The sequence below is a fragment of the Canis lupus genome, chromosome 7, assembly GCF_011100685.1.
Source record: "Canis lupus familiaris isolate Mischka breed German Shepherd chromosome 7, alternate assembly UU_Cfam_GSD_1.0, whole genome shotgun sequence".
NCBI classification, from domain to species: domain Eukaryota; kingdom Metazoa; phylum Chordata; class Mammalia; order Carnivora; family Canidae; genus Canis; species Canis lupus.
The window spans coordinates 69,846,807-69,859,678 of NC_049228.1; the positions used below are offsets into that span (position 1 = coordinate 69,846,807).

General features: G+C 37.8%; 1 protein-coding gene across 4 annotated transcripts in view; it reads right to left on the reverse strand.

Moving 5' to 3' along the window:
- MYOM1 (myomesin 1) overlaps positions 1–12,872 on the reverse strand; it is a 135,153-nt gene that overhangs the window by 81,506 nt on the left and 40,775 nt on the right. For all 4 annotated transcript variants that reach the window (XM_038543722.1, XM_038543723.1, XM_038543724.1 and 1 more), the window contains 4 exons: positions 12,424–12,512; positions 12,252–12,314; positions 8,327–8,491; positions 5,837–5,998 (listed from right to left, as the gene is read on the reverse strand). In XM_038543722.1, coding sequence (XP_038399650.1) covers positions 5,837–5,998; positions 8,327–8,491; positions 12,252–12,314; positions 12,424–12,512 — 479 coding nt within the window. The remainder of the gene's footprint in view (positions 1–5,836; positions 5,999–8,326; positions 8,492–12,251; positions 12,315–12,423; positions 12,513–12,872) is intronic.

Consider the following 12,872-nt stretch of genomic DNA (forward strand, 5'->3'; position numbering starts at 1 on the left):
CACAAGAGAATAAAAACCATGAAGCTCTGCCCATCCCTCTGCCAGGCACTCCCTCTTTGGAAGAGAAAGGAAAACATTCACTTTAATCAAATGTTTGTTCCCAGACTGAAGATAGTTGCGAAAGGAACTCTGATGCAATATCCACATCTGAGCCTAGTTGATCCAAGTTTAGGAGAAGTCCAGGATTATACAAGAAAGAGAGGACAGTGATTGTTTATGAAATGGGATCCTCTGACAGTGAGTCTCAGCAGTGTCTTCAGGCACAGCTAGTGAACCAGGGATGTTTTCAGGGGGAGAGCAAGGGGAATGGAAATAATCTGTTAAGAGCCTTTTAAGTGATAGGCAGGGTTCCTGGAGGTGGGGTCCCCATTGCCAATTCCTCCTGACCTCTGGTCAACCTTTTTGTAACCAGAGTTAACAGGAGACAAGGCTGAGACATGTTGGAGCCACTCAGCTCAGGGAAAACACTTCTGTTGACTGAATAAACACTTTCTTTTATAATGAGCTATACTTCTGTAACTCTTATGAATTTCTAAACCATTTGATAATAAGGCAGAGATATTTGTGCATTTCTGAATTTGATAGGTTTGCATTGCCTCTGAAGAGCTCAAGTCACTCTGGTTTTGAATATTCTGTTTCTTGTCCCATGAATCTTCAGGAAAGTGTTTTAGGCAATTTTTCTGGCATAGTGCTGTACAAGAACATGTACAAATCATGGTGCCTAAAAGCAAGGAGAAACATCTTTCCTTTCAAGCTTTGAGAGAACTGGATGGGGGAGAGCCTGCTGATGGTGAAGTTAGAGCAGAGCCAAAAAGGGTTAGAGATGCTGAGGTTAACAGGCCAAAGTGGCAAAGGAGGGGTGTGGAAAGCCGCTCAGATGGGAAGAGACAGATGGTAACCTCCACCCATGTCCTTTTGCTAAACCCATAATGAAACAACCAAGAATCCCTGAGTTGAGAGAGCAGAGTTTAGTTTGCCGAATATCCATTGTATATAAGAAAGCCTGGCAGACAGTAGGCATCTAGGGAGCCATTTTCAGCATATTTATAACGTTGCTTGGATTATGCCATCCTTGGGGTACACTTGATAGTCTTTCAAAAAACAGGTTCCATATAGGAGCTGCTGGAAGCCAAGTCCAAATATTGTGTTATGTTACAACACATCTGTGCTCCTGGCTCTCAGCAACTGCTCTAGAGTGCTTGACCACACAGTGCCCACTTGGTCAGCAGCAACCTTCTCAGCCCGTGCCCTTCCTTCTCCCAACTCTTCAAAAAGCCAAAGTTTTTGTAGGTTTTATTAATTAGGTGAAAGATTAGCCTGCTACTCTTTATATTTTGACTTAGACACAAACTAATAATAAATTTTTCTGAAATGTAAGTAACTCTATTATCTTTATTATAAAAGCAGTGCATGCCTATAAAACATGATAATCAAAATTATATGTTAAAATCCCTTTTAATTCCACAATTCAGAGATAAATACTAACTTATTGGCCTAGATTTTTCTAGATTATTTTTCTGTATGTATGAACTCAAAAGGGATTATTTTTGAAATAAAAATGGGACCAGACTATATAGTTTCATTTTAATATATTTCCATATCAATAAATACAGATATGCATAATTTTTTTCATTGTTGTGTGGTATTCCATCCTTTACATGGGGCATTTATTATACTTTATTTTACAACTCCCATGGGTGGATATCTAGATTTCTTCTAGTTTTTCCCAGTACAAACATTTTTCTCCCCTTTGCCCAGTTAAGTTCCTAGAACTAGAATTGGTAGAAATTTGCACTATTGCTATATAGTAGCATAACATCCTTAGAAAAGTTGAAACCAAAAAAAAAAAAAAAAGAAAAGTTGAAACAATTAACACTTACCAGCAATGTACAGGAGTGCTATTCCCTTCATTCCTTTATCCCAGTGGATTTTTAAAATCCTTTAAATCTTTACAATATGATAGATCAAAATGTTTTATCATTTCAATTTTTGTTTGATTACCAGTGAAAACTTTTTCATATATTTGTCATTTGTAATTGTTTTTCATGACATTTCTATCCTGTCCTTTACCATTTTATCACCTCTCTCCCTCTGTGAGGTGGAGAGGGTGGGAGAGGGAAGAATATATAAAATATAGAAGTCTAGAAGAATACGTAATAAAATAATAAGACTGGAAAGCTTTTTTGTTTTGTTTTCTTTTCTTTTTTTTTTTTTGCTTATTTATATGATCTATTTTTTTTTCACAAAGAACACATATTACCTACGTAATAAAATCCCAGCCAAATATGTACGGTTCTAGAATGCATTTCTGCAGACATACGGTGCTTCATACATTGATTGTTCTGGTTCAGAAGCTATGTTCTAAGCAGTAAAAATATCAGAGCTCTAAAAATGCACTGAAATGGCTTCATGCGGTTCAATGTATACAGTTTTATAAAACACATAAAGTGTCATTTAAAACATGTTGGCAATTACTTGGGTTGCCTGGCTGGCTGAGTTGGTGAAGCATGTGACTCTTGATCTGGGGGTTGCAAGTTTGAGCCCCATGTTGGGTGTAGAGATTACTTAAAAATAAAATATTTGCAAAAAAAAACCCAATATGCTGGCAATTTCTTAAAAAGTTAAACATAAACTTAACATATGACCCAGCAATTCCACTTGTAGGTCTCTACACAAGAGAAATAAAAACATACATCCGTGAATATGAACACAAATGTTCATAGCAACATTAGTCATCATAGCCAAAGAGTGGAAACAATCCAACTATCCAACTGGTGAATGGATGGACAAAATGAAGTATATTCATACATCACAATACTCAGCAATAAAAAGGAACAAACTGATAATATGTGTTATAACACAAATGAACCTCAAAACATACATTTTAATGAAGGAAGATAGATGTAAAAGTCCAAATACTATAACCAGAAATTGTCCAGAGATGGCCAACAGAAACACAATGTATGTTAGTGGTTGCCTACAGGCTAGTCTGAGGATTACAGTGGGGAATGGGCCAAGAAATCTCTTGGGGGTGATGGAAATATTCTAAAACTGGACTGTACATGATGTTGCACACTCTGTAAATGTTCTAAAAGCACTATCCACTCAACATCGGTGAATCTTGTGGTTTAGCAAGTATAACTTTAAAAAGTTTTTTAAAAAGAATCTAAAATATATCATTTAAAATAAACTTACAAGTGAAATATTTTTCTAATGGTTCTTAAGCTCACAAAACAATTATTGAAATTTGTCTTTCCAATTTTGTCTTTCCCATTTATCTTCTCAATTCTCTCATACCAACATCTGGTAAATTTTAGAGTCTTTCCATTTCCTTATTTTGTGGATTTGAAAACTAGTGTAAGTTTAAATTTCAAATTTCAATGCCTTCTCCCTGTCTACAGTTAGTATATGGGAAGCCTGGCCTACTGGTGGAGAGCCACAATTCTGGATACAGGCGCTGAGAAATGTTACTGAGAAAACCCTAGACTGTGTCAAAGTTCCCAGAAAAAGTCCACAAAAGAATCACCATGACATAATTGTGGGATTTTTTCTTGAGTCGCTAGAGACACTGTCCAGTTTAGGTAAGACAACTGAGAGCAGAGGCAAAGGCTTTGCTTATTCAGTCCTTATTTAGTCAGGTTTATCCAGATGGTTTGTCTAAACAAACTTACTTGCTGATGAGTTTCAGTGTGTCCATCTTTGTGAAGATTTTTCCAGAGCCTAGCACCTCTCTTCCCTCAGTGATATTTTCCCACAATACTTTTGTGCAGGAGAAAATCTGATACATTTTCAGAAGATGTAGATATTCACGTGTCTTTATCAGTTGTTGTTCTGGGGCAGAGTTCAAAAATTGTACTGTTCACTGTGGGTGTATGTAGACTGCTAACTGTCACCAGTATCCGTGTTTCTTGTTTCCTTTTAGTACTAGAAGCCCCAGCTTTAGCAGGCAACATGACTGCCCAACTGGACACGTAACACCCTAGCTTCCCTCACTGTGAGATAAGTGCGTGTGGCTAAGTGTTCACCAAGCAGAAGTGATGTATACAACTCCGCATCTTTCCCTCCAGTTCCTTTCTCTCCTCTTCCCATGGGCTGGGATGGGAACATGGGAGAGAACCATGGGGCCAGTGGAATAACATTGTAGATGGGACCTGGGACTCTGAACTACACCCCTATTTCTGCATTGATAGACATAGGAGAGAAATAAAAACTGTTTTGTTTCATTTCAGGAGCTTAGCCTATACCCTAATTAAAATCCTGGGGGAGGCATCTGAAGACCTATATCCTCGGTCTACTTCTTTTAACTAACTGTGAAGCTTTATTTTTCTGAACCTCAGTTTCTGCATCTTAAAATTAAAGGGTTGGACCAGAATGGGAATCCCAACTTTTCTGTGCTATAGACTCCGTTGGCCAACTGACAAAGAAAGTCTAGAGGCCCCTTCTCGGAATAATGCTTTCAAACGCGTGAAATAAAATACATGAGATTGCCAAAGAAACTAAAGATATCAAAATACAATTCTAATCTTAGACCCTTTGGGAGTCTGTGGATCCCAGTTAAGGACACCTGACCTCTAAAGTTCCATTTTGATAAAAATTCCTATGAGTTTATGATTCTATTTAGTGCACAAGAGATTTTTTAAAATTAGTAACTCTCCTGTATTGCTTATATTTTAGTTTTCTGTATATTATGATGTCTTGTCACTTTAAGAACCTTTCTGACTGGGGAGACACTGTCCCTCCCAGGGCTAGCTAATTCTTGGAGATAGCAAAGGCTCAGCCAGGAGCATGACTTTGATATGAAAATTGACCAATCCAGAGCCACACCTCCTCTATCTGGCCTGTGCACCCCAGGAGGCAATATTCCCTTGCCTTAATCATCCCAGGGCCAGGTAGCAGGCCCTATAGCTTAGAGTCCACCAAAATTATTCAAACTAGCCCATCCTAAACTGTTTATCTGGAACTACCTTGCCTTTCCCACAAATTTCAATAAAAGCCATGGCCTAAGCTCTCCCCTCCCTCTTGCCCCTTCTGCCTCCTGACCAACTGGACCTATGCTGATATTTCCTCATGTGGCCCTGTGTGGTGTGCTGTACCTCCTTGTCTCTAAAACCTGTGAGTGTAATAAACTTTGTCTTCCTGAGCCTCTCCTGTGTCTCCTCTTGTGGCCACACCTGACTAACCATCACAGAAGAGAACACAGAGCACTGCCTCTATAGCTTGAAAGTGTCAGTGGTCTTCCAAATGTGCTGGTATCCCATGTAGCAATAACATTCCCACCCTATACATCCAATCCATTCAAGATACAGCTGAAGAAAGATAGACTCCTAAAACACACTTAAACGGCTTGCCTTAAGGAGTAGGTTGCAGCACTTTGTTTCCCCGATCATTAAAGGTGAAACTATAAAGAAGGGGTCTGCAGTGAAATAATAAATTTGCTTCCTGAAATAGAAATCAAAAAGTCCCCCAGTTGCACATCACTTTTTTATTGCAGCTTCCATAAACTGAAATGGCTTCTTGTATTGTTAGGGTGTAGTGTCTCTACTCAAACACCTGTAGAGAGCTGCCCTGGTGATCCCTGAAGATAAGGAAGGTACTGATAAGGAAGGTACTAAGTGATAGTAACACAGTCCAGAAACTCATTACCTTTGGGTTGGTGCCTTTGGGTTAACCTTTTTATACTAGGTAGAATTTTACTGGAAGTTAATAACCCTATGCCATGTATTCTGGAAGAATTTTCAAATGTTCTTTCATCATTATGAAAACCGTGTTTGAATAACTTGATTTGGCCTCGGTGTTTTAAACATTCTTAGGTATTCTGTTTTTTGATAGGTCTTACCTCGGACAAAGACATAGGCGCTATATTGTTCATAATAGTCTCCCATTCGTACGCGGATTGTGTAGAGGCCTTCATCTTCTTTGTTGAGATGAGAAAATGTCAGTGTGGCTCGATCTCCGCTCCAATGTGTTTGCACCCATTTGGATGGAGAAACAGGTGCTCCTAGAAATTTTTTTAAAAAGTAAGAAAATTAACTGAATTTTCCCCCCATTGCTCCTTTCTTTTTCCACCCATCTTCCCTCCTTCCTTCTCTCTGCCTTTTCTTCTTAGTCTTTGTTTTTTTAAAGATTTTATTTATTTATCCATGAGAGGCACACAGAGAGAGAGGCAGAGACGCAGGCAGAGGGAGAAGCAGGCTCCATGCAGGGAGCCCGATGCGGGACTCAATCCTGGGACCCCACCCCAGATCAGGCCCTGAGCCAAAGGCAGACGCTCAACCACTGAGCCACCCAGGTGCCCCTCTCTGCCTCTTCTTCTATATTGAAAACTATTTGACTGTTAGTGGAAGTCTCTAGGCTTTGAGTCATCCTGCCATGCTTACATTGGTAAAAAATACTATATCAAAAGTGATGGGACCAAGGTCAGATACATAATCTGCAGAGTCCAGGGCAAAATGAAATTGCAAAGCTCCTGTTCAAAAAGCAGAGAAAAAAAATACAATTACAGGTACTAAAGTATAAGGCTTTTTCCTCTAAAAATATTTTACTACATATAAAATATGATTGGGGTAACACGAATTACAAAAAAATAATATTTTCAGGCCATAATCTTATATACCAAAACAATTTTTTATTAATGTAATATCTTGATGGATAATAAGATATTTCTGGCTTGCTTTTCTGCAAATTCGGTTATTAGGTCATCAGATTTTGGCAACTTCATTTTAAGTCGATATAATTGAGGGGCACCTGGATGGCTCCATCGGCTGAGTGGCCAATTCACAATTTCTGCTCAGGTCATGATCTCAGGGTCATGAAATTGAGCCCCACAACGGGCTCTGCACTCAGGCAGAGCCTGCTTGTCCCTCTCCCTCTCCCTCAGCACCTCCCCCCCACCTCCCCTCAAATACATGTCTTAAAAAAAAAAAAGTAACCTCAGTCACTCTTTGCAAATACAAGACCAGAAATGAGTTGAAAATTTTTAATTTTGAGAAGGATCTTTCTGCTGATGCAACTGTTACTGCGACTGTTAAGATATTTCATAGTTATAATATTATATAGTTAAATTCTTATAAAATTAACGTTGGGTTAACCTTCTGATAGATTATTTAAAAATATAAATTTTAGTACTCTAAAGCTAATGATTCTTAAGGAACAAACTTTCTAAAAAACTATGACTCCATATAGAACAGTTTCACATAAGTCTGAATTCAATTTTAAATGTAATTTTACATAATAATATTTTGATATTTTTCCTAGCATGTTCTGTGACTTATGGAAGTTATACAAGAGACTGAAAATGATATACTGATATGATATAATCCAAATGTCTGTTTATGCATTCTATCACTGTATCTTCAATTACAAGGAAAAATTGATTTTAAAACTATCTCCCTTATTATTGCTTCATCCACAGTTTCATATGAAAATAGTGTTCTTTTTCATTGAATGCGACGATCTTTAAGCTTAATTTATATTTTTAAGCCTCTGAATATCTGCTGTGCAATAATAGCAGTTTTCAAAACCTGGGATTCTAAACTCTGAAGAATTCCAACAACTGCCTCATATGCTTTACTGCAATGTCTATATACATGCTTTTATTTTGTAATATTTTATTGACAAAGTTTACCACCTGGTTGCCAGTAGTTCCTGTCTAGATGCTCAGGTTAGTATTTAGTATTTGTGCAGATCCCATAGAAATGAGTTCTGGGGAAGGAGGGGCAGGCTGGCAAGCTCTGACTATAGATTCCCATGCTGCTCCCACATGGAGCCCCTCCTCTTCCTAGAGCCATGTTCACCATCCACAGTGCTGCTGCCATTACTGGCTTCAGTCTGGCCCCAGATGCTCCAGAGTGCAGCAGGCGCCTGTGTGCACAACTGAAGTTGAGGCCAACTGCTTGTTGAGCTTGTCGCTCCTTGCCCATCATGCCCAGGGGTCAAGGGGTAGGCTCCATAGTCCCACTGGACTTCAGTGGATTTCCCTTAATTTTACTAAATAAAATTAACTTATAAAATGAATATGTAAGTAATTTACAAAAATGCATTTTGTAATCTTTTCCACAGAATACTTGGTGACAAGAAATGAAAACCTCCACAAATATATTGTGAAAGTTCTGCTACTTTGATGTATGTACAAAAATTTTTTCTCTTTTTTTTTTTTTTAACAAAAACTTTTTCAACATCCAGTAGGTTATGCCTTCTAATATCCAAATTCTGCCAGTTTTGATAAATAGGTCTGCAGTCTTAGGGACACTCATATTCTGGTGCCAGCCCCAGAATAAGCACCTTCTGTGAATAAGAACCTAAGTGAGAATTCATCATGAAGGCTCACCATTTCTGTACCACTGGATCTCTGGCTGGAAATGCTTGATTTCAGGAGTGATAACTACACGGCAGCCTAGACTCATTGTCTCGCCCTCTCTTCCAAAAGACACATCAAACTTGTCATCGAAGTGGATCTCAAACTTGGATGCATAACCATAAGGGGTCACCGCAACTGGGTACAACAAAAACAAGCATCAGAGCATCAGTAATTTGTTTTTTCTCATCAAAGAGACACTAGCATTGTAATAAGCAGTCACAACAAACACTGATCAAATGAATTATCTTGGCAAAAATTAAGTCTTGTAAAGAAGTACATAGCATATTCCCATATATTATGATGTGAAATGGAAATTCTTGCTTCATTGGTCAGATATGCTCAATGTTTATTTTTATTATAGCAATGAATAGAATTTAAAGGTCAGGCTTAATACTTTAAATAGAATGTAAATGAATATCACATTTAGCTTAGACTTAAATACTTAGCACAATATGTGCACTTTTTAGGTTCCTAGTTTATTTAAAACTCAACTGCTGTGACAAGAAATGAGAACCTCCACAAATATATTATGAAATATTATATTTCAGACAAATAGCCATATCAATTACTCATAAAAATAGAGTTTTCTGACTTATAGGAAAAAGTTATTGCTTCAGTGGCTTTAATAATCTGAGTAAGAAAAAAAATTATAAGAAATGTCAAACTGAAAATGTGTGACTATAACAAATATTTTTCTTAGAAATATCTTGCTTATAAATTGAGTAAATACCTGCATCACAAACCTTCCCTGGTTATTTTCTCTTTCCTCAAGAGAAAAGAGTTTGGGAAAATAATGATTAAGTTAATGGGTTATCATTCCATGTACTTGAATTTGACATGTCATCTAATCCTTGCAAAAACCCCATAGCACAGATATTTTTTTCCTCTCTTTCAGATGAGAGTGTAGAAGTTCACAAAAAATAATACACAGTTAATGTCCAGGTTTCAAAAAGCATTACACATGAAATTGATATTCAAACCCATAGATGCCTGACTCTAAAATTTAGGCCTTTTCTCTCATATTTCATCTCTCTTCCTAACACTTCTTAGAATTAATTTGAAAATGCAAGCTAAAATTTATTGAGTTCAACCTGTGCCAACTATTGTTCCAAGTGCTAACTATCTATTAACTCAAACCTCAAAATAGCTCTCTCAGGTTAAGTTCCATTATCATCTCTGTGTTACAGATGAGGAAACAGAAGCATAGGGAGGCTAAAAACTGCCCACAATGACCCTACAGAGCCAGGATTTACACTGGCAGGCTGTTTCCAGAACCTGTGCTCTCAAGCAATACAAGATATTGCCTTGAATTTGTGTTTTCTCAGACATCCACTAATAGTGAAACAACTCTCTGAGGCAAAGGTTCCATCTGCCCCACTTCTATATAATGATGTCCCACTGAGATCAAAAGTGAAATAACTCGATCAGACCTTGCTGTCTGGGAAGCTAGGCTAGCTCCAAAGCTGCCTTAGAGAGTAAAGATAAGGATTACAAAATAGAGATAAGGGTTAGGTGGGGTTTGGCAAAACTATGAGCCAGATCTGGACTGCCTCTTGCTTTGTACCATGAGAAATAATTTTTCAATTTTTTAATGGCTGAGATAAAATCAAAAGAAGAATATTTTGTGACATGTGCAAAGTCATAGGAAACTTCAATGTTCATAAATAAGGTTTTGCTGGAATACATCCATGCTAATTTATTTACCTACTGTCTACGGTGACTATTATGTTGCAGTAGTGGAGTTGAGTAGTTGTGAGAAAGACTATCTGGCCCACAGTCTAAAGTATTTACAATTTACAAATTATAGTTTACAAATTACAAGAGTCCTTTACAGAAAATGCCAACTCCTGTTTTAGAATATGGCTTAGAGGGGCACCTGAGTGGCTTAGTTGGTTAAGTGTCCAATTTTTTATTTTGGTTCAGGTCATGATCTTAAGGTCATGAGATTGAGCCCTGCCTTGGGCTCCATGCTGGCTGTGAAGTCTGCCTAAGATTCTCTCACTCCCTTAAAAAAATAGAATATGGTTTAGAGTTAGAAAGACCAACTTATAGTCACTCTACCGTTATGGGGGTCTTGTCTCATGATTTAACCTCTCTAAAACTATTTCTTCATTTGGATAGCACAGGTAAAATATATCTATTTTATAAACTTTAGGAGAGTGTTAAATGATCATTGCATATAACAAAATGTCTTAGTATGCTCTGGTACAACTGATCAACATATATTAACTACTGGAACAGAACCAAGGGCAGGGAGCTTTATCTCTGATATTTATCAGCATATTTCAAAAACTAAACCAGTACCTAACACATAGCAGATGCTCAATAAATATTAGTTGAGTAAATGAATAAAAGTCCTCTGTTTTTTTTGTGTTGGGAACAATGTACTAACTCAGGGACCAGCTTAGAGGAGGATCTTAATTGGACAAAATTTAAGAAGCAAGAGAAGTAAGGCTGAGCTGGGCTTTTAGACTCTAGCTTGATGGAGAAGAGAGAAATGGAAGAAATATGGATGATGATATGGCAGTGAGAATGAGCAGAATACATTCAGATGATTGTGAAGTAAATGATTAATAAACCAGTCTCAGGGACAATGGGAGGTAAGTCATAGTTTCAGGATTTTCAACTATTCTGTACCAGTATACATCAAATGATAGGAGAAAAACATGAGTTGAGATTTGTTTCTTCATCACTCCTGCCCATCATCCCCTCCCACGGCATTGATACTAAAGATTAAAACTTGGAATATTAAAATATTAAATATCCCAAGATGGGATAGGTCATCTACAGACATCAAACTAACCAGTAAGGTGAAAAACTGACCCATGAAAAAGTACCTTCATCAAGCATTTTTAAAACTATCACTTATTTTTTAATGTACAGAAAATAAGTTTAAGCTTTACTACCTTTTTCAGTCTTATCACCATAAGCATCTTATTTTTTGAGCAACCATAAGAATTTTACTTTTATTGTTTCCTATGAAAAGATGTTCTGATATGGGTGAAATGATTGAAGTTCACAAATTGCCACAGATCAGAATATTTTTAGTAGGATGTTATTAAAGCACATTTAGACATTTAATTATTTATTTTCCAAGAGTGAAGGGTGAGGGGCTGTGGGAGAGGGAGAGAGAATCTTAAACAGGCTCCATGCCCAGTGTGGAGCCCAGCTCGGGGCTTGATCTCAGGACCCTGAGACCATGACCTGAGTTGAAATCGAGATTAGATGCTTAACTGACTGAGCCAGTCAGGCGCCTCTAGACTTCATTTTAAATTGCACTTCACAAATTAATGTATTTATTCATTCATTATCAAACATCTACTTTGAGTCAGGCACTGGGGTTTAGAGATAAAAGGTCTAGCTTTGCCTTCAAGCGGTTGTTAGGCCAGTGGGAGAAAAAGACCCATAATAGTTAATGGTGTCCAGTGTAATGGATTTTCTGATGGAGGTGCTGTGGTCTCACCAGGGACACCCAACCCTGACTGGATAGAGGAGGGATGCAGTGAGAGTCAGACATGGATTTCTCTAGGAGGTGATGCTGATCTGAATGCTCTAATTCAATACAGACTTTGGGGGGAAGGCAGTTGTGCATGGTTAAATCACTCTATACAGGTTTGTGTAATGATCTTTTTCAGTTTAACACAGAAAGACTTAAAAGTACTTGTCACTTCTAGTTCATCATATCTGGGCTTTCATAAAACCAGAACAAAATGGTTATATTCAGAAAGAGAATAGTAATCAAAGAATCTGAAAATTAAACCCAGCATAGATAACTATTATGTACATACTAGCATATATTATAATAATCCTATCTTTTGTTACAGCATTATAGAATGGCTTATTCTGCTGTATTTTGAATAGGGATGACACTTAGCAAATATATTTTTAAACTTACAGCTGAGGGGCAGGGTGGAAACCCCAGCATGGAAGCGAGTTTCATCAAACTCTCCCTTATATCCTAGAAAAGAAAGCAGAAATGCATGTGAACTGCTCCCTGATTTATTTTTTAGTAATGAGGATAACTTTTTAAAAATACACTTTGAATAAAACAAGTCCAGCAAACCTACTCTTTACCACGACTGAAGCATATGCTGAAAGCTCCCCTTTAACGTTCATCGCTGAGGCCCGGTACTGGGCAGTGTCTTCAAAATCACATCTGAAAGAATAGATGGAAAGGAGTGACCATCGCTATAAGCTGTTCTATCAAGGATCTCTTTGCTAACAAGGCACACTGCAAATCATAGCCTAACACGTGGCTCATGGGGACTTTTTGAAGCTAACTCTGATCTAGCTCTCTGTGGGATTTCACACAACGCCAAGATAACTACTACAATTTCAGGCCAGCAGCACAGTATGGGAGGAAGATACCTATAGTCCACTGTGACCTTAGCCCATGTCCCCAAAACATGTCAATAAACTATTAAGCGCATAAACTATAGCACAGTATTATGATCAACTGGTCTATAAAGCGGTGTCAGGAGCAGATGTCTGAACAGGTAACTACCCAGAGCACCCC